We start from the raw sequence: 23,456 nt of genomic DNA, 5'->3' as shown, positions 1-23,456 counted from the left end.
CACCTCAGCAATAAATACCTGTCCAAAGACCATGATTTGCATATTGCCATTTTCCATGCGCTGGCATTTCTCAGCTGTCGTGCAGTGTGTCTCACAATGCAGGATATTTATAGTGCGCCTCATATCCAGGTATATTCTCATCATTCCAAGAACACATTGCACTTTAAAATCAGGGGTCACTTGTATATTTATTAGTGTGTGTGTGTATGTTTGTAAATTATGCAGAGATGTATGCATGCATTTATGTATATACTGTATAAGTGTGTCTATGTGTGCATGTATGTGCAAGTGCATATGTGAGGGTGTTTATGCATATTTACCTGAAATACCTCATCATCTGATTGAAAGAATATTTACATTTAGATGAGGTGTGAAAACATTAATGAAAGACTGCTCAGTGTGAGTTAGGAGACACGATTCGTTGAGAGTACCTGTAATAGAAAAGTACACGTATACAACACCGCTGACATTTGATGCATAATGTAACTGGGAACGCTCTCACAGCAATACAGTGTGTGCTGTCTTCCTACAAATACCTGTGTGTGTCATGGCATTCTCATGGTGTGTGCTACTGTATACCCATATTGTGTGCTGCCTCTAACTCGGCAGTTTGTACTGTCTGCCATGAAATATCCTCAGTCTGTGCTGTCTCTAACTATATACCCATATTGTAAGCTGCCTCCACATTTACCAGCTGTGTGTGCCCTCTAACTGTACTCTGACAGTGAATGCTGTCTCTAAATGTATAAAATGTATACTAGCTGCGTGTGCTAAATGTATACGAGCTGCTGTCTCCTCACTGTGAGTGCTGTCTCTAAATATATAAAATATATACCAGCTGTGTGTGCTCTCTCTAACAGTATTCTCATAGTCAGTGCTGTCTCTAGCAGTATTCTCACAGTGAGTGCTGTATTCGCACAGTGAGTGCTGTCTCTAGCTGTAAGGCGCAGCCTCTCTTACCGTACACCAGCAGCGTGTAGTGGTCGGCGGCTCGGCCGTACAGGTTGTGGGCCTGGCAGAGGTACGTGCCGTTATCCGACCTGCTGAGCCGCGAGACGATGAGCGTGGAGCCGCCGATCTCCGCCCGCTCGGGCAGGGTGCTGTTCACCCGAGACCACTGCACGGAGCGCGGGCTGGCGGGAGAGGGACGGCAGGAGAGGAATGTTACCAAGACGCAGCTGTGCGAGCTCACAGCGCCAGGCTGGCAGCAGGGACGGACAGACCGCCCCTGTCTCTCACCGTGAAATCAGATTCACTCAGTCATGCTCCAGGCAGATCACAGAAATTGAGAAAATTGAGATTAATGCTGTTAACTAAATCTTAATTATACGCAGCGCAACACCAGCAGGGGCAAAATGGAGACCTCGTCAACACATTTGGTGTCTACCGAATGCAGCCACAAACACTGTTAAGGCCCCTGGGCTGGCTGGAGTGGAGCAGGATGCCATCAGCTTCACTGAATCAGGATAATCCACTTTTCCTTGCTATGCCCAGGCAGTTACAAGGGGAGTTACGGCTAATTCATGTTTTGTTACTTAAGAGGCTGTATCGATCTGTGGACATGGTGGCCCACATTCGGGTGAACAGGTGGGCAGAAGGAGACGGCCACAAAAGCACAGGCCTGGGCACACACATACAAACACATACACACATACAAACACATACAAACACATACACACGCACACATACAAACACATACACACATACAAAACCACATACACACGCACACATACAAACACATACACACATACAAAACCACATACATACACACACAAACACATACAAACATATACACACATACAAAACCACATACACACGCACACACGCACACATACAAACACATACACAAATACACACATACTCATACGCATACACTGTCTCTCTTACACACACATACACACACACACACACACACACACACTCACACACAAACACATACCGACACACTCACACACACACACCGACACACTCACACACACCGACACACTCACACACACTCACACACACAAATACTCATACACATGCACTCACACACTCTTTCTCTCTCTCACACACACACACACACACATACACGCAGTTACACACAGACACACACGCGCTCACACACACACTCAGACACGCACACGTACACACACACACACACACACACACACACACACACACACACACACACACACACACACACACACACACTCACACACACTCACAGTGGGTTTCCCGTGATGGAGCAGGTGAGGGTGAGAGAGTCTCCCTCTGTGAGGATTCCGGGGGGTGGCTCGATATGCACCGTAGGGGGAACTGCATGCAAAGACAGATAACAGCAACACAACATTATAACAAGCTCAGCAGCACTGGCTCGGCAGCACCTCCACTGACAGTGCTCAATTAGGTGGATGGATGTAATCCCTTACTGCATTATCTTGTACTTAACTCATAATTCTAATCTTCGGAGGATTTCACAGACTCTGAATTAGTGCTAGACAGGAAACTGTATCATACGTCTGGACAAGGCAACTGGCTAACGCAGGTAAGGTTGATACTTTTCTCCTGTACGGGCGGAACAGAAATGAAATGGGTGCTATGGTAACGCAGATGCGGCGTGGTCGCAGCCCCCGGGGCGGGCGGCGTCATGTGGCCGCTCACAGTGCACGTCCAGGCGGTAGTGGCGGATCCTCCTCTGGACCCCGAGGGCGGGGTGGGAGGCCTCGCAGCTCAGCACCGTCCCATCATCCCTCCTGTCCACCGGGATCCGTATGGTGTTCGACACACTAACAGTCTTCCCGTTGTCCTGCTGGGACACCACCCCTGAGAGAGAGGGGGGGAGAGAGAGAGTAAGGAGAGAGAGAGACAGAGAGAGAGAGAGAGAGAGAGAGAGAGAATAAGGAGAGAGAGAGAAGGGAAGAGAAAGAATAAGTGCAGAGAACAAGAGAAAGAAAGGGGGAGAGAAAGAAAAAGGGGAGAGCAAGAGAGAGAGAGGAATGGAGAGAGACAGAGAACAATACATATTGTATATACTATAGAGAGGATCGCAAGATAGGGAACAGGTTGTGAAAGATTACACTTTAGTTTCAATCACCTCCCTAATGGGAAAAAAAACACCAAAGGAGAGAAGAGAAAGGAAAGAGATCACTGTGAAATCATGCTCTCAGGATATGAAACTTTAAAGCGTGTTTCACTCCACTTTGCTTCACACCTCTCAGCGCTGTGCTAGGTTTGCATCGGCCCCGGCTACACCTGAGTAGCTCAGTCACCCGAGGGGGCTTTTGTTTTGGAGGGGCGGGCGGGGAGAGTCAGACGCATGGGTGCAGATGGACGCGTGACGGGCGGTACCTGGGATCTCGAGGCGATCCCGGATCCAGCGCAGCACGGCGGCCGGCTTGCTGCGGGCGGACACGCAGGTGAGCTCCACCTCGGCCCCCTCCACCGGCTGCGCCTTGACCTCCACCAGGGGCACCTCGGGGGGCACGATGACGGACAGCGTGGCCACCTGGTGGTGCGTGTCGTCGGTGTAGAGCTGGCAGAAGTAGCCCCCCTCGTCCCACACGCTGACATTGCTGAGAGTAATGCGCACCAGCAGGGGAGTAAAGAGCACCATCTGGAAGCGGTCGTCCCTCAGAGCTGGAAGAGACAGGGACAGGGGAGAGAGAGAGGGAGAGAGGAGAGAGGGAGGGACGGGAGAGAGAGAGGGAGAGAGGAGAGGAGAGAGGGACGGGAGAGAGAGAGAAGGGACAGGGGAGAGAGAGAGGGAGAGAGGAGAGCAGAGAGGGACGGGAGAGAGAGAAGGGACAGGAGAGAGAGAAGGGACAGGGGAGAGAGAGAGAGAGAGAGGAGAGAGGGAGGGACGGGAGAGAGAGAAGGGAGAGAGTAGAGCAGAGAGGGACAGGAGAGAGAGAAGAAAGAGGAAAGGAGAGAGGGACAGGAGAGAGAGGGAGAGAGGAGAGCAGAGACAGGGACAGGGGAGAGAGAGAGAGAGAGAGAGGAGAAGAGAGAGGGACAGGAGAGAGAAGGGAGAGAGGAGAGGAGAGGAGAGAGGGACAGGGGAGAGAGAGAGGGAGAGAGGAGAGAGGGAGGGATGGGAGAGAGAGAGAGAGGGAGAGAGGAGAGAGGGACAGGGGAGAGAGAGAGGGAGAGAGGAGAGGAGAGGAGAGAGGGACAGGAGAGAGAGAAGAAAGAGGAGAGGAGAGGAGAGGAGAGAGGGACAGGGGAGAAAGACGGGAGAGAGGAGAGAGGGAGGGACAGGAGAGAGAGAAGAAAGAGGAGAGGAGAGAGGGACAGGCGAGAGAGGAGAGGAGAGCAGAGAGAGGGAGAGGAGAGAGAGGAGAGAGGGATGGTGAGAGAGAAGAGAGAGGAGAGGAGAGAGGGAGGGACAGGAGAGAGAGAAGGGAGAGGAGAAAGGGGAAGAGAGAGGGAGGAACAGGGGAGTGTGGAGACAGAGAAGAAGAGAGAGGGAAGGATAGTGGAGAGAGAAGAGAGAAAAACAGAAAGGGAGGGAAGGGGAGAAAGAAGGAAGGACAGGAAGAGAAGAAAGAGAAGACAGTGGGAAGGATGGGGAAAGAGAGGAGAGAGGAGAAGAGAGGGAAGGACGGGGAGAGAGAAGAGAGAGGGAGGAACAGGAAAGAAACGGAAAGAAGAAGACAGGGTGAGAAGGGAGAAAATGGAGAGAAGGATTAAAAGAAGAGGGGAACAGAGAGTGGGGATGGAGGAAGAGGGGAGCATGAGGAAAGGGGGAGTGAGAGGAGAGGAGAGAGAGAAGGGGAGAGGGGAGAGAACAGAGAGAGAGAAGAGACAGGAGCGAGGGAGACAGAGAAGGCGGAAGAAGCGAGAGAGAGACAGGAAGGAGAGAGAAGAGCAGTGAGAGAAAGTACACAGGCGAAAAAGGGAAAAGAGAATGGAGAGACGGAGGGCAACCGAGGAAAGGAACAAGAACGGGGGAAGGAGAAAAGAGGGAGAGAAACAGGGAAAGGGATAATGGAGACAGTGACGGGAAAGAGGTGAACAGAGTTTGAAGAATGGGAGGGAGCGAAACAGGAAAAGTAGGGAGGAAAGGAGGAGAAGAAAAGGATTAAGAAAAAGGGAATGTGAGAAATGTAGGGCATGGAGACGGGGGCAGGAGAGAGCAGGAGAGAGGGAGCATCACCAGCACTTTGGCTGATCTGCAGAACGCCATGGCACTACAGTGCATTAACATCGCGCTAGGGAGGAGATTAGAGGAAGCATCGGAGAGAACAGAACAAGAGCGGATCATTGGTGTTGTCAAAGAGGAGGAGAAATCCACTGAAATAATTATAGCAATAAAAAACCACAATAACAATTATTTTCACAGACTTACTGCTCTTAAAATGTACAGTGAAATATCGATGCAGTAACTATTGTAACAGTAAAATGCAAAACCCCCACACGGCAGTAATGGGAAAATTCACACACGGCAGGGATTAATTTTGTTATATAACGCAGGGAGAAGACCTTCAAGCAGCCCTCAGCAAAGTTCTGTGCGGCTATTCTCACAGGGTCAAGGTGAAAGCGCGGGGCAGCTTCAGGGCAGCATTTTGACGCAGGGCCGTCATTGGGAAGCAATGACCCGTGACACAGCTGGCACCGCTGATGCCCCTGGGAGCCGACCGCGGACGGTCCCTCGGCCCTGGCCTGCGGAGCCTTCATAAGCGGCAGTGTAGCATAGTGGTTAAAGAGTGCCCAAGGTTGCCGGTTCGATTCCCTGCTGGGGCACTGCGGCTGTACCCTTGGGCAAGGTACGTAACCCACAATGGGCTCAGTAAATATCCAGCTGCATAAATGGATAACATGGGAAAAACCTATAATTGATGTAAGTCACTCTGGATAAGAGCGCCTGCTAAATGGCAGTAAGGTAAACGCCGGGCCCTCCCGCCAGGCCCTGCCTACCTCTGGTGCCGTTGAAGAAGAGCGTCTGCCTGCGCGGGTTCTGGATGACCACGATGGAGCCGTCGTAGTTCTGCAGCCGGCAGGAGATCTGCGCGGTGCCCCCCTCCAGCACCGTCACGTTCTCCGCCTCCACCGCCTGGCATTGCACTGGGAGAGACAGGAAGGCGGTTAGATACCAGAGGGGCTTGGGTTCACATCCCCAGCCAGGTTGGGTACCACACATACCAAAAGCTCGCCAAACTCACTGCCCTACAATGGGCTTCACTACTGGGATAAGTTTTGCTCTGAGCCTCATGTTGTCTCAGGGAACGGGCAAATATTGAGGCCTCAGTGGCAGACAACCGTTTCAAACTAGGAAATAACTCAGAGTCAATGCTCAATGATTGACTGGAGCTTGATCATTATGTATAGCTGCACCAAGACAGAGGAAAAAAAAGGACTGAATTGTGAGGCAAACTTCATTCCAGCACTTTACACAAACAATTCAGTCAGGGAAAAAAATGAAATGACAGAATTATTGATGCAGCAAGTGATCAACCCAGGAGTACAGGGAGACAGACTGATTGATTTTTAAAAGCACTTCATTAAACAACTACATAAAGCGTAGTTTGTACACACACACACACACACAAAACACCAGACTTCTTCACAAAAAAAATCACAGAAGAACACAGAGCTATTTTAACCCCAGTCTCATCATCACCAGAACCCTTTCACAATCCATTGCCTGTCAACTTCTAAAAAGAAAATTTCACAGAGAGGAAAAGCTAGAGATAGGTGGACAGAGAGAGAGATGGACAGACTGACAGATACACAAGCACAGAGAGAAAGAGGGAGAGATTATATAGCCAGAGCTTACTTAGAACCAGAGTTTTTTTTTTTTAAATCAATTCACTAACGTGAAAAATGTTCCTTAGACAGAATCTAATTAAAATGTATCTTCAGGTATGACCTTTAAAGGAACAGAGAAGAGAGCCACACTAAGGGGAAAGAATGAGTAAGGCCTTTGGGTCATGGACTTGCTGAAATGACTGGACACAGAACCACACACACAAACGAAATAGACAGAGCAGGAGGGTAGCATCCAATCAAAACATAACGTTTAAATATGATGAGAGCGCATGATAGTGGCTCATATATCTCAAGTAGCATTGATTAGCGGTAGCATTGATCTGTTTTCTAATCCAAATTAGACTAATCCAAGCGTTTTAACTTAATTTTACATAAACGATATTAATCTTGATGCTGTCTGACTGGGGATGAGAGTACATTAACCGAGAGAGAGGGAAAGAGAGAAAGAGAGCGAAAGAGAGAGAGAGAGAGCAGAAGGTAAATGAGACGTTAACAAATGGAGTGATGTGGAGGAACGAGGAGGAAAGAAAAGCACTGGAGATGAAGGACGCGGATAAAGAGACGGAGGCACGGTCCTCAATCTCCCAACAATTGTTATCGTTCTCGTGTTCATTAACGGTCCTATTGTGTTCATCAACACAGCGATTCGTTTTTCGGCAGCAATCAGCAGGGACGATCGGGCCAGCCGTTTTCCAGCGCGCAATTAAAACGAGTGCCTCCGCTCCCCGGGCCGGGCAGCCGCTAACGCTGCGCCGAACAACGGCGGTAATTGCGATGGCCGTGCTCGGCGGAGGTGGCGCCATTGGCGGTAAATACAGCTGCTGGAAAAGCAGGGGCAATTATATAGCAGGGAAGTGTTGAAGGAGAAGTAGTCCAGTACGTTTGATCTTTTTTTTTTTGGGGTGGGGGTAGTGGCAGCTGAGTTGGTCCACATCAAAGGTGACCAGCTGTAGGTCATCAATAATTGCCACTAAAATAGCTTTCATGCACGCATACACATATACACAGACACACACACACACACACACACACAAAAATCGAGCAAATCAACAGTGTGACCACCCCCCAACCCCCCCCCCCCCCCCCCCCCCCCCCCCCCCCAATAGCAGCAGCCAACTGGGACTGAAATGTGAGAAAAGCCCAGAATGGTTGTGACAGCCACTAATCTCTGTCCAAACAGGACGATGTTCGAGCTCAGTGGGGCCTTTGTGGTGCACGCTGCAGATGCAAAAACAAGGCCTGTCCCGACCTGGCCTGAAACAGGAACCCAAACGCCCACCGTACACGGCATCAAACACCGCTTTGCTATTTGCTGTTTGGTTTCTAAACGAAGTTACAGCAGCAGCTACAACAGCAGAATTCATTCCAACAGTGGCTGCAGTGATTGTATGCAGTGGGATGTACTGCAGCTTCGGTACAAACAACTTAAAGGCCATGATATCGGTACTAACAGCAGTGCGAGAGAGAGCAACAGCGTGGTTGCTGATAATGACATCATGAAAATAAAAGGAGAATAATAAAATACTCAACAAGCTCCAAATAAGAGCGAGAGAAAGGGCAGGGCCCACACCAGCGGGAGGGGAGCCACTGAGCCAGTGAAATGAAAAGCAAGATTAATGAAAAGAGAACAGCGCACAGTGTGGGACGATCTGTGTAGTGCCTGTCACTTCAGTTTCCAACTACCAGCCCCGAAAATTAGAAAAAGGGACAAGCTGTTTTCCTTTTCCTTTTCCCTTTTTTTCACCATCATCATCAATGTTTGTCTCGTTCACTTGCCTGTATTTATTCCCGAACCCTACGGCGCAGCCACTCTGACCTTTCAAAACTTTTTTTGCCTGTACGTTTCTCTGTTGTTATTTAACCAGCTCTGGATAAATTTTCCGTAGTACTGTGTTGTTTTTTTCCCATTTTCACACTTTTCCTTTTTTTCCGTTTAATTACAATAGTTCTCATCCTTCTTCACAATGCCAGCACAAACTCTTCTTTACCTCTTTCCCTCTCCTTATTGATTTCCATCTATATTTGTACTATATTACCTCCCACTATTGTTCTCTACACACACCTGTAAAGTACTTGGTTAGATGTTCCACCCATTTATAAAAAAGTTACTTATAATGTAGTGAGGGATTTTCTTTGGTAATTGTTTAGTCTGTTCAACTGACCCACATTCAGATACTGTATGTAATTAATGAATGAAAAAAGCCTTTAAAGTTTTAATATATGTTAAATTATCAGATTCAATTTCACCCCACTCTCATGCTTTTTGATATTTCTGCATTTCTGCTTTTCTCTACCGCTTCTGCTTTTCTCAGTATTTCTCCCTTCCCTTTTCCTTTTCTAATCTGTCTCTGCCTTCCCCTGCTCTCCCGATCTCACCTCACCCCTTTATTTCTCTTTGTGGAAATTGAGTTGTTCTGCAGCTCTGGTCTGAAGTATAGTCATGCTGTTTTTATTCATGAGAGAGAGCATTATGTGAGAGGAGAGAAGGAAAGTATCTGTCTCCTGTTCCACTCATCTTCAAATGATCAGCCTCCATTTCCAACTCAATCCCTCATTTGCCTTCTTGCCCTCACCTTTTCTTTCTATCCCCTCCATTCCCTCTCTCACCCTCATTGCTTTTTCATCCATATAATGTCCCTTCTCGCTGTTTTCTTCCTCCTTCTGCAGGATAAACACAATCTGTTCCCCTCTCTCTCAGTCTCTCCTCTCTCTTTCAATCGTGCATTCACTCCAGTGTACTGTATCTCCATAACCACCGGCTTTTTTTCCATCTGTCCCTCTGTTTCTCCAGCAGTATTCTCCTTGCCTCCTGGCCTTTACGTCCATCTTCGTCCACCCACCCTCTTCTCCCCTCTCTCTCTGACTTTCATCCCTCCACACCCACACTCTCCTCTTTCCCCTCCGCCTTCTACACACACCCTCTCCACCCCCAACCTTTCTCTCCCTTCCACATACACTTTCATCCCTCCACATCCACTATTTCACCCCTCCATTTTCCTCACCCCCACAGCCTCCGCACTCCTCTTCCTCTTCCCCACACTTCCACCTCTCCCCAACCACTCCCTCCCCCTCTCTCTTTCCCTCCCTTCCAAATTCACTTCCATCCCCCCACACTTATCCTCTCCCCTTCTCCTCTCCCCTGTGCTTCCACTTCTCCACATACACCCTCTCCTCCTCCTCCTCCTCCTCTCTCTCCCACACAGTGAGTCCAGGGGCAGGTGGGGAACCGCCAATGGTTGATGTAAGACCGGTGTCGAGGGGCCCCATGGAGAGCAGGGTCACGGCCTGCAGAATGAAGGAGCGAGGGATAGAGGGGAAGGAAGATGTCAGGATGTACTTCGGTGTGCATTAGGTCTGAGGTGAACGCTACAGTACCTCTATGGCTGGCTGGAGGGGTGTGCAGTACAGACCGCACAGCATTTTACACCTCCTCGTTTCACATGATTCTGTATTTGAAGCTATGTCATAGAGGTAATTTAATGTTGATCGTATACATTATTGTAATGCCCTCACTAACTATAGTATGTTAGTATAATGTAAGTTAATGGTTCTTTTATAATAAATGAGGTGCTTGCTAAATGTGCAGGTGAAAAGTTATAGTTGGATGTTTATACTGTAAGACACTTTCAGCTTAGTTCTTAATTGTAGTTGTGTCATTTTGTGCCTATGACCTTATTTCCCTCCTCTGACAGGCACTTGATACACTTTGTCATGATGCCCTTGAAAGGTGCTTTGGATGGGAGTCATCAAAACAATTAGTTTTCAATGCTGCTTGATTCTACCCAACAGCAACAACATACTTACATGTATCATTTTAATATATTGAAAAGAGAATTAAAGGGCAATATTGACCTCTTTCATTATGTTATAATGTATGATCATATAGAAATGTCTTGTATTTGGCTGAAAAGCTCTGACTGAACTAGGGCTACCACACAATGTATTAAAATAACATTGGTTGTCCTTAACTGAATTTTCTAGAAGCTCAAAGGAATCATTCCATGCAAGGATTTAAGATGCAACAGTGTTAAATCCTACACCAAACTCTCTCAGACTGAATCAAATTATATATTCTTCACGCAACAGATACACCACGGTACACTTGATTGACCAGTGTTACGCGATTTTGTGGCGCTATGCTAATTTAGCTCTCCGTACAATGAGGTACTGCACTGTAGTTCCTCTCCGTTTTGTTGGTCTGGTTCTGTGCAAAGCCGAAGTCAAATCTTCAGTCCCATGCTCTCCTTAACTTTCTTTTTTAGGTTCTCCCAATTCAGCACTTTACCCCCTCTGTCTTTCTCTGTGTATACACACCACATCCATCTCTCTCTTCCTCTGTGCCTCCCACTCTCCCTCATATTTGTTTTTGGTAATGCGTGTGTGCATGTGTGTGTGTGTGTGTGTGTGTGTGTGTGTGTGTGCGTGTGTGCGTGAGTGTGGATACACAGCTAACGAGATTCATTATCTTTGTGATGGCTGAAGTAAGGAAAGAACAACTGCAATGTTTTTTCTTGAAATGAGGCAAATGCAATGTGCTGCCATATCTGTGTGTAGGTTATACACTGCAATATATCAGTTTGGCTGGTGCTGAGATACACAGCTTGACCTCTAGATCATTACAGTCAGTAAACAGACAGCGGGTATAAAAAGGTCAGGGACATCCTTTCATACCCATTGGAATTTTATGTACTGTGTGTGTGTGTGTGTATGTGTGTGTGTGTGTGTGCGTGTCCAGCCAGTATACAGCATGCAAAAATATTCACTCCCAACACATGGAACTGAGCCATCAGTTAAAATTATTCCAATTGTTACAAAGAATCATATTTCCAACCTATCAGCTTTATGTGAGACAACTTTATATTGTTTTAGATAAGTCTTTATTACGGGCTAATCCTGTTTCTGTCTGAATTATGTTTAAAAATGTATCTCAGTTCAGCAGATTAAAAAAAATTTCCTGTTTGCTTTGAAATTCATATTCAAATAATATTTCAAAAGGTTTTCATTTGCACTACAGCGGTAAAACTGTTGCCAAAGTGCTGATGTGATGGGTTGCGATGGAAATATTAAGCACTTATAATCTTTTTTTTTTAGGCATCCCTGCTGGGGATGGACTTCTGCATGGCAAATGCTATAATTCATTCAACACAGTGAGTTTAGATAGTTCCACCAGTTTTAGGGTTCATGAAGCCTTACTGTCCCATATTTACTTAAATCCTCAACAAATTTAAACTGCAAACAGAACTCTTTCGCCAAGCCAGGAAAGAATGCAAAATAGTTCATTTTCCCTGGAGATCCCCACATTTCTGTTTGGCTGTTGTACACTATTAATATTGAGGATCTAGAATGCGGAAGCCTTATATGCAATATTAGATATCTACTGTTACACTGTTGCAAGTTGAGTTGAGTTCCATTCCAGTTCCATCCTTGTGAACCCAGGAGGCATCATTCATTCCTTTATGATGTCATTCAAGTGCAGTTTTGAAAGGAAAGCTTTATATGCCTTTTTTGGCATCATCAAGTGTACATTACGCTCCTCTCACCTCGACATCTGCATTTACACAGCAGTGCTGGAACGCACCAAAGGCCATCCTCCAGTAAACAGGCACGCCGATATGAACTGCTTTTGACCCTACATGTCCCACAGTGCACCAGGAGAGAGAATGGCGAATGGAGATCAGGCACATCTCTCCGGTGTCATCTGAGAGACCTGTAGATGCCTGACAAGTTGCAAGGTGCTGGGTGGTGTGATGAGGAAACCTCGGCTGATGAGGTCAACTGTGTTCCGCCACCTTGGACTTTGGGTTGTTGTCGACAACGATGCCACAGCTCAGGTGTGAACTCGGGTCCTAGCTGTAAGACTCAAAACGAAACAAGCTCCTTATGCGACCGAGCCGTTCAGAAGACCCAGAATGCAATTTTGTCAAATGTGGGGAACACACCTTAAATGCTATTTGCATTTGAAGATGATATCCTAAGCTCCCTGCATACACTGTAGATACCGTCGTATAACGTGGAACGGCGGAGGCTTCCGCTGTACGAACGAACAGAAAGAGGCGGATTAACTTGCATCGCCGGCTGGCAATGCCTTTGTTGCGGGAAATGACAGGAAAATGACATGCCTTTCCGTCGTCGCCCCGGGGAAATGCTGGTTAAGGACTCCTGAGTGATGGCTGAATTTGGCATCCTCGGAGAATTCCCTATCAAACCTCACTGTCTGTGCGCAATTTGTTGCCCGAGGGGCTGCTGCTTGGACACTTCATTTGAGCCTGTCGTTGCCAGATGGCGCAGGGGAGACAGCTTCGCACTATTTGACTTGTTATCCCGGGCCGCTGATCTAGTCAAGAGCACATCCTTCACATTCACGTTGACTTCGCTTTGTTTTATTAATACATAAAGTATTTATTACACACTCTGCTTTATTACATATCCCCCTATTCCATAAATACCATTCTAAAGCCATATTTATATGCATTATAAAAATGTGTGTGGGGGGGGGGGAACCCCACAATGTTTTCATGTGGCCAGAATCACAAAATAAATATGCCATTACCTCCGGTTCCTGGTACTCTAAGCAGATTTGTCTGAGAGGTTCCACTAAAGTGAGTTTCTCCCTAATATGACTGACGGCTTCTGGCCTGCCACCACCAGAAAATGCTGTTTCACTCTGTAATAAGCTGACAACCACAGGGGAAATGATTGATGCCAGCTTCATAATTACATGAAAAGAAAGTGCATTTCTATGCAGTAGCAGTAGTATAGCCTCTGGCAACAAACCTAATGGCATCAGATAATCTAGGTGCCAGTTCAAAATTTGAATTTAGGCTCATTTGTCACATACATTCATGAGCTTTCAACATATATATGTGTAACATTATATTAGAGAAATGTATATACACATTCTGCTTCTTCTCATTATTAATATCATAAAATTATTAATGAAACAGTTTAAATGACACATCAGGTACGCTATTAAAATACTTTACAGGGCCGAATGCCAGTAGACGGCACAAATAAAGCTACTGAGAAATCAACGCCTGCAGAAATCCCCTTTCCATCATTCAGAAGTGAAACTAGCATCAATCATTTCCCTCGGGACTGTCAGATTATTAACAAGCCAAACAGTATTACTGAAGGACTCACAAACTGCTATATCCTGCAATGCAGGGGGGGCGGGGGAGAGGACGCGTACTTTGCTGCTGAAATATGGCAATGGCGATGGGACTTGGGGAAGAAACAGAGGAACTATTTTGGAATATGCAAAAAAGCGCCGTGTACCTGTAGGCTGTGGGGGGGGGGGGGGGGGGGTGCACTGCTGCGGAGAGGTGGGAGGGGTAGATTGAGATGTTCACTGGGGGTAAAACTCTTACCTCGGGGGCTGATGGGGAAACATCGGTTACGGGTGGGGGATTCAGAGTCAGTGTTGTATATAATGGGAAGATATATGACACTGTATATGCAGCAGACCACAAAAAACTGCTTCCATAGCTCTCTTGTACCGGAGTGACCGTTTATCGACAAATGTACAGTAAACTTAAATGAACACTGCTGGTCTATGAGGAGATACCTGACAGAGCATCCCCAGTGTTGGGGGTCTCAGTCTTGCTTGGTTTTCATCATCTTAGGCTATATAACATGTACATTCATAAAGCATGCATAATAGGATTTTGTTACTGCAAGGCATTTACATTGTTTAGTGCCAAACCCCGTTGTACCTCAGTAAAGTCATCCTGGCGGTTGTTTTTGCTGAAAGCACAAGCCGCATCACAGATGAAGACCTGGTTACTCTCCACGGAGCTAGAACGGGATTTAACACACGACTTGCTTGTCATCTAATAATCCGCCATGATCTTTATTTTGTCATGGATTTTAATGAAACGGGGATTATCTTGTCTGAGTCATACCTGTCTCTCGTGGTCTGCCACCTTGTGACCCTGTCTGTCTCACAGAGAAGGTCTGCACTCTCCATGATATGGAAAAAATTACCCGTGTAATTGAGGTGGGTTTTTGATGGCATTGGGGTGCTTTGTCTTGTCACATAATCAACTGGTGCAGGGATCTTTTTTATCACACTGCCAACCCACCATGACAAAGCAGGTCCCTTAACAGAAACACAATGTAAATGAGGTAGTTACTTATCTATATGTGACATGAGACAGTTTCAAATATACAACAGGCATATTGTTAGCTATTGGTAGATGAGGTGTCTGCCCTCAATTTTATTTTAACAATTTCATTTTTATACCTATAGCTAGCTAAAATTAAAAGAGTATTCATATTCAAATTTATCACCATGTATGCTTTATGGGGTTGTTACGTTTTTTTTTCCCTAATCCATGCATAATCATATCCTGTGAATGCTTTATCACCTAAAAATATGTTTTTCCATGATGCCAGGGCTTCATAACTGAGAAACATCACCGCATCTATTACACAGTAGATTTAGTGAGCATATCTGCTGTGTAATATAATCAGCTCTTTCTCTCTATCGCTAACTCTCTCCGACCACGTAGCATGGAACTTGCTCTTTCCTCCCCTCTGAAGAAGAAGAAGAAGAAAAAAAAAACCACACTCAGCAGTTCCAGGGGCTCGGCTCCTAACGTGAAAGGTTGTGAAGAGAATACTAAAAGAGCTCCAGCGCTAATTAACACGTAGCTCACACAGCAACCTTTCACACACAGACAAAATGGACTGAGCCCAGTGCGGGCGACGGGGCTAGCAGGGACCGCGGGGTGTGGGGGTGGGGGGAGAGGGGAGGGGGGCAGAGGTTAATGTGGAGCTTGAACGCAGTGCGAGGAGGAAGAGATAAGGACCCAGGAGGGAGGTTAATACAGCACTGCATGACTGGGCTGGACAGTTCACCACATTGCACATTAGCTGTGACACAGAGAGAGAGGGGGTTAATACAGGCCGCGCTGATAGACTAGCTAGACGATACAGCTGCGACACTGAGAGTAAAAGAGTTAATCATTTCCCCTGACACCAGTAGGCAAATGCTTTCAGAGTGCTAAGAGAGAGCTGGAGTGTTAATATGTGGCATAGGCTCTTTTGTAGACTAAAAAAAATGACTGGATTTTAGTACTACATTATTGATTTTACAGTGCAAATCCAAATGCAAATATTTCCTTCTGTCTTTATGGAAATGAGCGCAGTGATATTAAACATGACAATATTGTGCTGTGAGCTATCGGTCATGTTTTGCTAATGGGAAATGCCACACAGAAAGAGAGCAGTCTTATACCTCACGTTCCATTTCCCCACACTCAACACCCCGCTCTGCATTGACCCCAACAGCTAATTACATTCTGACGAATTGACCACCATGCGGCGAGGGGTGATGTCACCTCCAGTATATTACCATGCACGCCCTCTCAACAGACCTCTCATTACCTCCTGTGTTTTTCAGATTAGTTCCCTTTGCGTTCTGCATCGTACTTGTCTGACACATAGGCTGAAAGACCGTAATGTAGCATGAGCTCCAGGTGCCTTCCTCATTGATTCTGCCCTCTGATTTTGGAGATCTGCCCCCTCTACACGCAAAAGCACACCAAGTCCCGCGTAGGTCCCTACCAGGGGTCTGAAAAGCGCTTTCAAAGAGACTCCACTCAAACTTCTAACTCAAGTGAGACTAAAAGGGCTTTCCCTCTGAGCAACCTTTCCGCTTGTCATAGTATCCAGGTAGCATGGCAATCAGGCTTGGGCTAGTGTGTAACTGCATTACAAGCATGAGTAATGTTGTAATTAAATGCCACCTGAGCCAGTGAATTCAGAAACGATAAGTGATCATGTTTTTTTTTTCTTTTTTTTTTTTTAGCCGTCTAAAACAACTAGCCATGCCTTCAAAAGTGAGAAATGAAGAACGCTCCATAATGTTGAAGCTTTGAAGAGTTTATCAGATGGGCTATGGTTATTTCACACACACATCCACCATCACATACATCAGAACACCAATGGCTTGACAAAAGCCAAAATGACACTACGATAGATTAGCACAAGCAGGGCACTTTGATGCCCTGTCTTTGAAAGTTCATGTTGTGATTAGGCATGAGATATCACCAAATCCTTGAACAGAGTATATTTTTAGCACCAAATTGGCTTTAATATTATCCTTTTGAACTCTGCTTCATGCGTATTTGTGATTATTTTTGAAGTTCAGCATGTACACTAAAACTGTGCAGCAGCTTAACCATTTTGATCTCACACTTTGTCAGGTGCTTTGAGCTACATTAAGTGCTCTTGTAAGCAGTGCCAAGCCGCGATTTATGTCAATTCCTGTCAAGTTAGAACATTTTTTTTTTGGCAGGATTGTTTTTCAGCGGTGTGTTCACACACCAAGCAAAAAAATGACTATTCAGCGAGATAATGTTGCAGCAGATGTTCTGCACAAGAAGCGGCGAGAAGAAAGACACAATGGTAACAAGACATAAGCACCAAGGCATAGAAGACACAGTGGGCAGATGCAAAAGATTAGGAGCTTATTGAGCTTTGGCAAGAGCGCAAGTCTTCATCTGATCCATCCGCAGAGACCCAGCAACTAGGACAAACAACAGCACTGCTATAATTGGAAGAGAATAGCTGCTTTTAGCAGTTTACAACGGAAACTGTAAGGCTTTAGATGTCCCGCAGTAATGTTCCGTACATTAAAAACTCTGTGCAGGCTAGAAATAAAACAAAAAGCTTGGCAATCCCCTCCTGGAGCAATGGCAGGCACAACCTGAGGCACTACAAATCTCCTCTCCGAAAACTTGTGCAGCGTGTCAGATTCCAAACATTCCACAGTCGCCAGCCTGCATGGCGGAATGTACGTTTGCCATGCACTCAAAATCGTGCTGTGTTCAAGGCATGCAGTGAGTCTACTCCCATACATTATTCACAAAATGTAGTCTCTGTTAGTGCAGTGTTACAATCAGTGTCAGTTCAGGTACACTAGTGCATCAGTCCCTACACAATGTTCCATTCCCCTTTCCTGACCCCTCCTTTTCTTACAGTGGTACCTCCCACTTCCCTGTCATCACTTATCGATCAGCAACTACCTATCACCTCACACTGTCTTCCTCACCCCTGACACCCCCTCTGACATGCGTCCAATCAGGGACGACGCTTTCCCCGGGAGATTCCATTACGAAAATAAGACAGGGAGAAAGGGGAGGAGCACAGCAAAAACTATTTTCCTCTGTCCATTTCTCTCCGGCAACACCTGACCCCACCCTACCCTGTCCTCTTGTCCTCTCCATTATCGCTTTCGCCTGTTGAGCACGTCCTCCTCTCCTCCACCACACACACTCCCGTCTTTCGCCCCGTCTCTTTTCCCGTTTGTAATGGTGACTGCAGTTGACTGCACACTGCGTGAGAGTTCAGAGAGAGGACAAAGGGAGAGAGGGATGTAGAGGGACAGCTGGGGCGGGGCAGGGGAGTGGAAGGCAATACACTGCGGTTACAAAGTACACCGGGCAAGCAGCGCACTGCAAGTGCGCGCAAAGCTATCTCAAATGTCACATACATCATACATTAGCATGCCATTGATTTACCTGGCAGGCTTTACAACTTTGGCAGTTTCACGACCGGACAAGGACACCTGGCAGATCAATAAATAATAATAATAATGCCCAGCTCCGGGTTTTATCAGAACAAGGTCAGGTATCTTGGTATTACGGTTAAGTGCCTGGCTCGAGGGCACAATGGCCGTGTCAAACCAAGGACTTACAACCACTTGCCCCTCGCTGTTATACTCATTACGTTCTTTATCGGTGGTGTTTCATCAGTCATTATCTATGGCGCTTTGTCAATTCCTGTCTATGGTATTGACAGGCATCATTTTAGTGAGCATGATGTCATGTTCCTAAAATAAGTGCAACGCTCACCCATGGCAGTGCCAGGCCTTGAGGTTCTGCTGCTTCAGCAAAGGTGGGGGGGGGGGGGGGGGGAGTGGGGGAGTGGGGGCGGGGGGTGTGGAGAGAGGCTTGGAGATATCATAGTCTGTAGGCATACTGCATGCTTTGAAGTCCCCATCCATTCAGGACATATTGTTTTTAATTTAACACTTTTGGCAGGTGGCAGGGTCAAACTGAAGGACAGTGTGCAGTGCGGACTTCTGTTCGCAAGTAGTTTGGAGCTGCCGGCTCAAGCACATTGTGACATAGACGGGTGCAGTGACTTTAAACACTATCCTACTGTAATATGCATGGCACCTCCTAACACATAAGACAGGGTACCTCTCCAACCATCTGGTGTCCAAATCCTGACAATTAAATTTTCGACCAAACAGCCAGGCAACAACATAACTAGCAGTCACTGTGGAGTATTAATCAAAAGGCTGATTTAAAATTACAATTTTACAATTCTTTTTAAATTGCTGAATGTATGCGGTCCAGTTCCTCAGGTTTTGTTGTGTAATTTACATGTGTACCAGTCGGTGGTCACAATTTCATGTTTTAAATGTCTACTATGTAAATGTCTGTTGAAATATAATGAATGAATGCTACAGATTAATCAAAGTTCAGCAGCTATGTACAATCCAATGCAATCCATTAGTTCAAACTGGTTGGCATACTGTATGTGCAGTTCAGATGTGGTCTGCATGGATCTATATGCATCATTGTTCTTGGGACTTAGATTTCACCAATATACATAATTTAACTATGCCTTTCCAATATTCCCCTATGTGACAGACTATATTTCGATTGAACCTGCTGCTGACCCTGGAGTATATTTTGAGTCTAATCTTTTACCACCTGCACCCTGGAATACCACATTTATGTGTAAATAAACAAGACACCCGGATTACTCAGAATCACACCATGGCGCCTGTGCTTCCATTTTCTTCTTGACTGGGGAGATCATAGTGAAGTAATCCAGTGAATGATTCTCATTATTTGAAGATTTGGCATAAAGCTCAGGAGGGCAGTGTTTTTTTTATGGCATGAATGATGAACAAATCTATCCTCCTTTGCTTCTCTGCTGAAATGACGCTTGGGTCTTCCTGTACTGAGTCATGACTTCCACAATCTGGCATGGAAGCACAGTGCGTTGGGTCTTCTGAACACAGGCATTCCCAGAGACCCTGTTTCGCCTTCTCATCCTGGGGAAGGTTCTGCAGCATGGATTTTAAAATTGGCCCTCGAGGTGTTGGCATTCCTCCTTGATTTCATTGGTTAGCTGCTCGAGTTACTCTTTTGTCCTTTCGTCAGGGTTGGCCGCTGACAGTATCGTGCTGTTAAAGACCACTTCCAGCGACGGTGTTTTACACACTCTAAACACATCTACTTCTCCTCAATCCACTTGGGTTCCCAGCCAAGCTACTATCATATATGGGAGTGGACAACATGCTCTAGTGAATTTGCTGAATGCGAGTCTTACGGGTAATTTTATATTTCCATTGTTACAAAGTGCTTTGGCAACATTATCTGTTAGACCAACAGCAGCCATTTGAGGACAGAAGAGGGGAGCAGACAGATAATAAAAAGTGCAGTGGAATGAAAACGTAGGGAGAAAGGGGGGCAGATCTTCTTGGTTTCTACGCAGGGGAGTGAAAAAATGGTGTAGATTACAATGCCATTTATAAGGTTTTTCAAGCTACCTGTAAAACTTCACATTAAGTTCACAATTTAAATGATAGGGCATTTTAAAATAATTAATTGATATGGACATTTTCACTCAAATTGTCTCCAAAAAATATGCAGCAATAACAAAAAATACATTATACAGCAGAATGTAACAGAGTATCCTTATTTGACTCATTTGTGGAAGACTATTTATCTTGATAGTCTTTAATTAAAAAGGACTGCCTGGCTAATATTCACAAATATGAAAACACCTGCTACAGTTTAACTTCTAAATTGCCTTTATGTGGTAGTCAAATTAGAAAGAGTTTTAGAAGGAAATAATTTTGAGTACACAAAAAAATCCTGATTTCATGATTTCCAGCGATGCCCTTTATTTTAGAAATATTAACTTTGTTTTTGCCGATTTATTGCAATCAATGTAATAGTGAAAACTTTCTGGTGTAGTCACAGAGATCTTGAATCTTTGGAGAGGGAAACTATTTTAAAGCTGTGATTTCTCCTGCAAAGGCACATGAAAGTTCAGCTCACCCTGCATTTTGAAAAGGCAGAGAAAAGAGGAACCAGTTGAGGGAATCTGTAGAGAAAGTGACACAGCCACCCAGGCATCTGCATCCCTGTGAAGGGCAGCTTTAGGATTTGAGAAATGGAGCATCTCTCTGGCTGTCAGGAATCTGCAGCCTCCAGTCCGTCTCTCGCTGACCCTCTCTGCCCTCCTTTGCAACTCGTTATTTGTAAAACACGGACCTCTGCAAACCTCGCGGTCTTGATATGACCACATCCTCTCTCTCTCTCTCTCTCTCTCTCTCTCTGTCTCTCTCTCTCTCCCTCTCCCACTCTCTCTCGCTCTCTCTCTCTCTCTCTCTCTCTCTCTCTCTCTCTCTGTGTTTGCAATTCACCCTTTTTCTTCTTTTGTAGTACTTGCACTCAGACCAGATAAAGAAAACTATCTGAACCGGAGCCAGTAGGAGCTAAACTGTTTGGTCTTGATGTCGCCCTATGGGCCAAGCAACGAAGATGCTAATACTCTGTTGTTTTTATCAGTGGTATTTTTACATTTTTTCAGACACTGTAACAAAAATTGGCAGGATGGTAAGTGAACAGCCTACACACTCAATGTTTTGTGAATTAGTCTATTAGATAATCTTTACTACAATGCAAAATTCTCCAAAAATACACACCACATTTCCAGTGGTCAAAACACATTAGATATATGTCTATTTCACAATAAGAAGCACAGATGCAATTAAACTTATGACTTAAGACATTCTGACGGAAAAAAACAGCTGCAGCATCTTCAACAATCTACTCTCCAAATCCCTCTTCTGCTGTTTCTCTCCAGCTGTGAACACCTGTACGCCTCCATTTCTCCCTGTCCTTGTAAATCCAGAGCTGCCATGTCTTCCCCCCCCCATTTCCTCACTTCCCAGCCTAGCCTGGCTTCCTCTCACCATTTTTATTCCCTTTTTTAAATATCATGCTCCCCTCCCCTCTTGTTCTGTCCCAGTTTCCCGCACTGGGGGTCGCTATGACAACGCTACCCCCTTAGCCAGCCCCCTCTCTTAGGATTCCGTTCTTTTGCATCTCATTTTCATGTTGTCACGGCGACCAGAGACATTTGACACTCACAAAAAGACGCTGGTAACACTCCCCCCCCCCCCCTCTTTTTACCACCTTTACGTTTTTAGCCCCCCTCCACCAGCATCCATGTATGATCCAGTCTTTGTCACTCTGCTGCTTCCCCATCCATGTCTTCATCTCGTATCACTGTTTCTGTCTGTACTGTCCCTCAGTCCTGACAGCAGCTTTGTTTTCCCATACCCTACAACATCTGTCTCTCTCTCTCTCTGTTTTTCATGATTGCCTTTTATCATCCTCCTCCATTTCTCTGAACTCCTTTAATCAGCTATCCTCTCTTAGGATCCCGTCCACGTTCAGGTCAGTACTCTGCCCTCTGTCTGCCACAACCGTTGTCTACTCATACATACACGTCTCCTCTACAGCATGATCACTTTTGCATAATATTTAAAGACATTCAACATATTTAAATTCTATTTGAGACAACCGCTCTGTGCAAGTATAGCGTTCTGTGGCGCAGTATATCACAATATTAAATCATATTTTTACCCTGAAGCAAAACTGAAATGAAATACACAGCAGATCTGACAGCGTGGGGAGGCTGGCTCTTTACCGGATATTCTACCGAAGCTTCAGCTGATCATCCATTTTGTATACATTTAACATTTCGTTAGTAAGAATTGGTTTTATTTTGCGTCATCACTTCGCCAAGAGAGTTGCTTTTTTTCCCCCCTCTTCACGTGAAAAGCGCGCTCGTGTGCGTCACATGTGACGGCCGTTGTTGATCAAACACGTGTGTGGTCCTTGTGAGTAGAAAGGTGTCCCGCCAATTACATCTCCATTTCCTCAGCGGGAGATGTTCGTAGCCGTGGCTATTCGCAGGTCGTGCGCATTGACTCGGTGAATACAACGAGAGATTGGCCGCTTAGCATGCTAGCTATTTTCCACACAAAGGCTTTAGCACAGGCTCTCACAGGGAACCACAGGCCACCTCAGACCCTTTAGCTGAGGTTAATAACGTATTCATTTTTTTAAAAGAAATGATTTGGATGGGAGAGAGGGTCAGGGATAGCGAGAGTGAGAGAGGCAGCTCGGTGACGTAGGACAGGTATGGTGGTAAATTAGTTAGAGATTAGACTGATAATGACACGCGTGATAGTTCCTTTTCTGTTGTTCTTTGAGGGTGTTGTGGAAACCAAGCAATTTTTATTTACTGTTATGGTAACCAGCCTCTGCTGCTATTCTCAGAAGAACACAACAGAATCTGGCTGTGTTTGAGCGGTGCTGTCAGACCTTGGCCCCGTCTTGGCAGTAACCTTTAAAAATACCAAAATAATGATCTCCTCAAAGAGGCCAGTCAAGAAAACAGATACCAAAATACTCTTGGCAACTTGGCTCAAGAACATACCATCAAATATATTGACTGTGGCTTTGACTTTCAGTGCGTACGGGAGTATCAGAATTGCAGTACATGCAACAACGGCAAAGCCTTTCAGGAAATGTTTCTGCGGATGGAAGTTTAACGGTTTTCTAACGCACTTGAAAAATTTTAGAATTGTCCTGAAATTGGTG

At 45.7% G+C, this 23,456-nt stretch overlaps 1 protein-coding gene across 1 annotated transcript in view; it reads right to left on the bottom strand.

The window, feature by feature from the left end:
* Positions 1-23,456, bottom strand: part of LOC118796637 (cell adhesion molecule 4-like) — a 41,445-nt gene that overhangs the window by 5,236 nt on the left and 12,753 nt on the right. Inside the window, exons 2-6 of the mRNA XM_036555637.1 lie at positions 5,899-6,045; positions 3,331-3,618; positions 2,644-2,805; positions 2,208-2,298; positions 961-1,133 (exon numbers count right to left, since the gene is read on the bottom strand). Coding sequence (XP_036411530.1) covers positions 961-1,133; positions 2,208-2,298; positions 2,644-2,805; positions 3,331-3,618; positions 5,899-6,045 — 861 coding nt within the window. The remainder of the gene's footprint in view (positions 1-960; positions 1,134-2,207; positions 2,299-2,643; positions 2,806-3,330; positions 3,619-5,898; positions 6,046-23,456) is intronic.

The sequence above is a fragment of the Megalops cyprinoides genome, chromosome 21 (assembly GCF_013368585.1).
Source record: "Megalops cyprinoides isolate fMegCyp1 chromosome 21, fMegCyp1.pri, whole genome shotgun sequence".
NCBI lineage: Eukaryota > Metazoa > Chordata > Actinopteri > Elopiformes > Megalopidae > Megalops > Megalops cyprinoides.
This window is presented reverse-complemented; position numbering and strand designations above follow the sequence as displayed.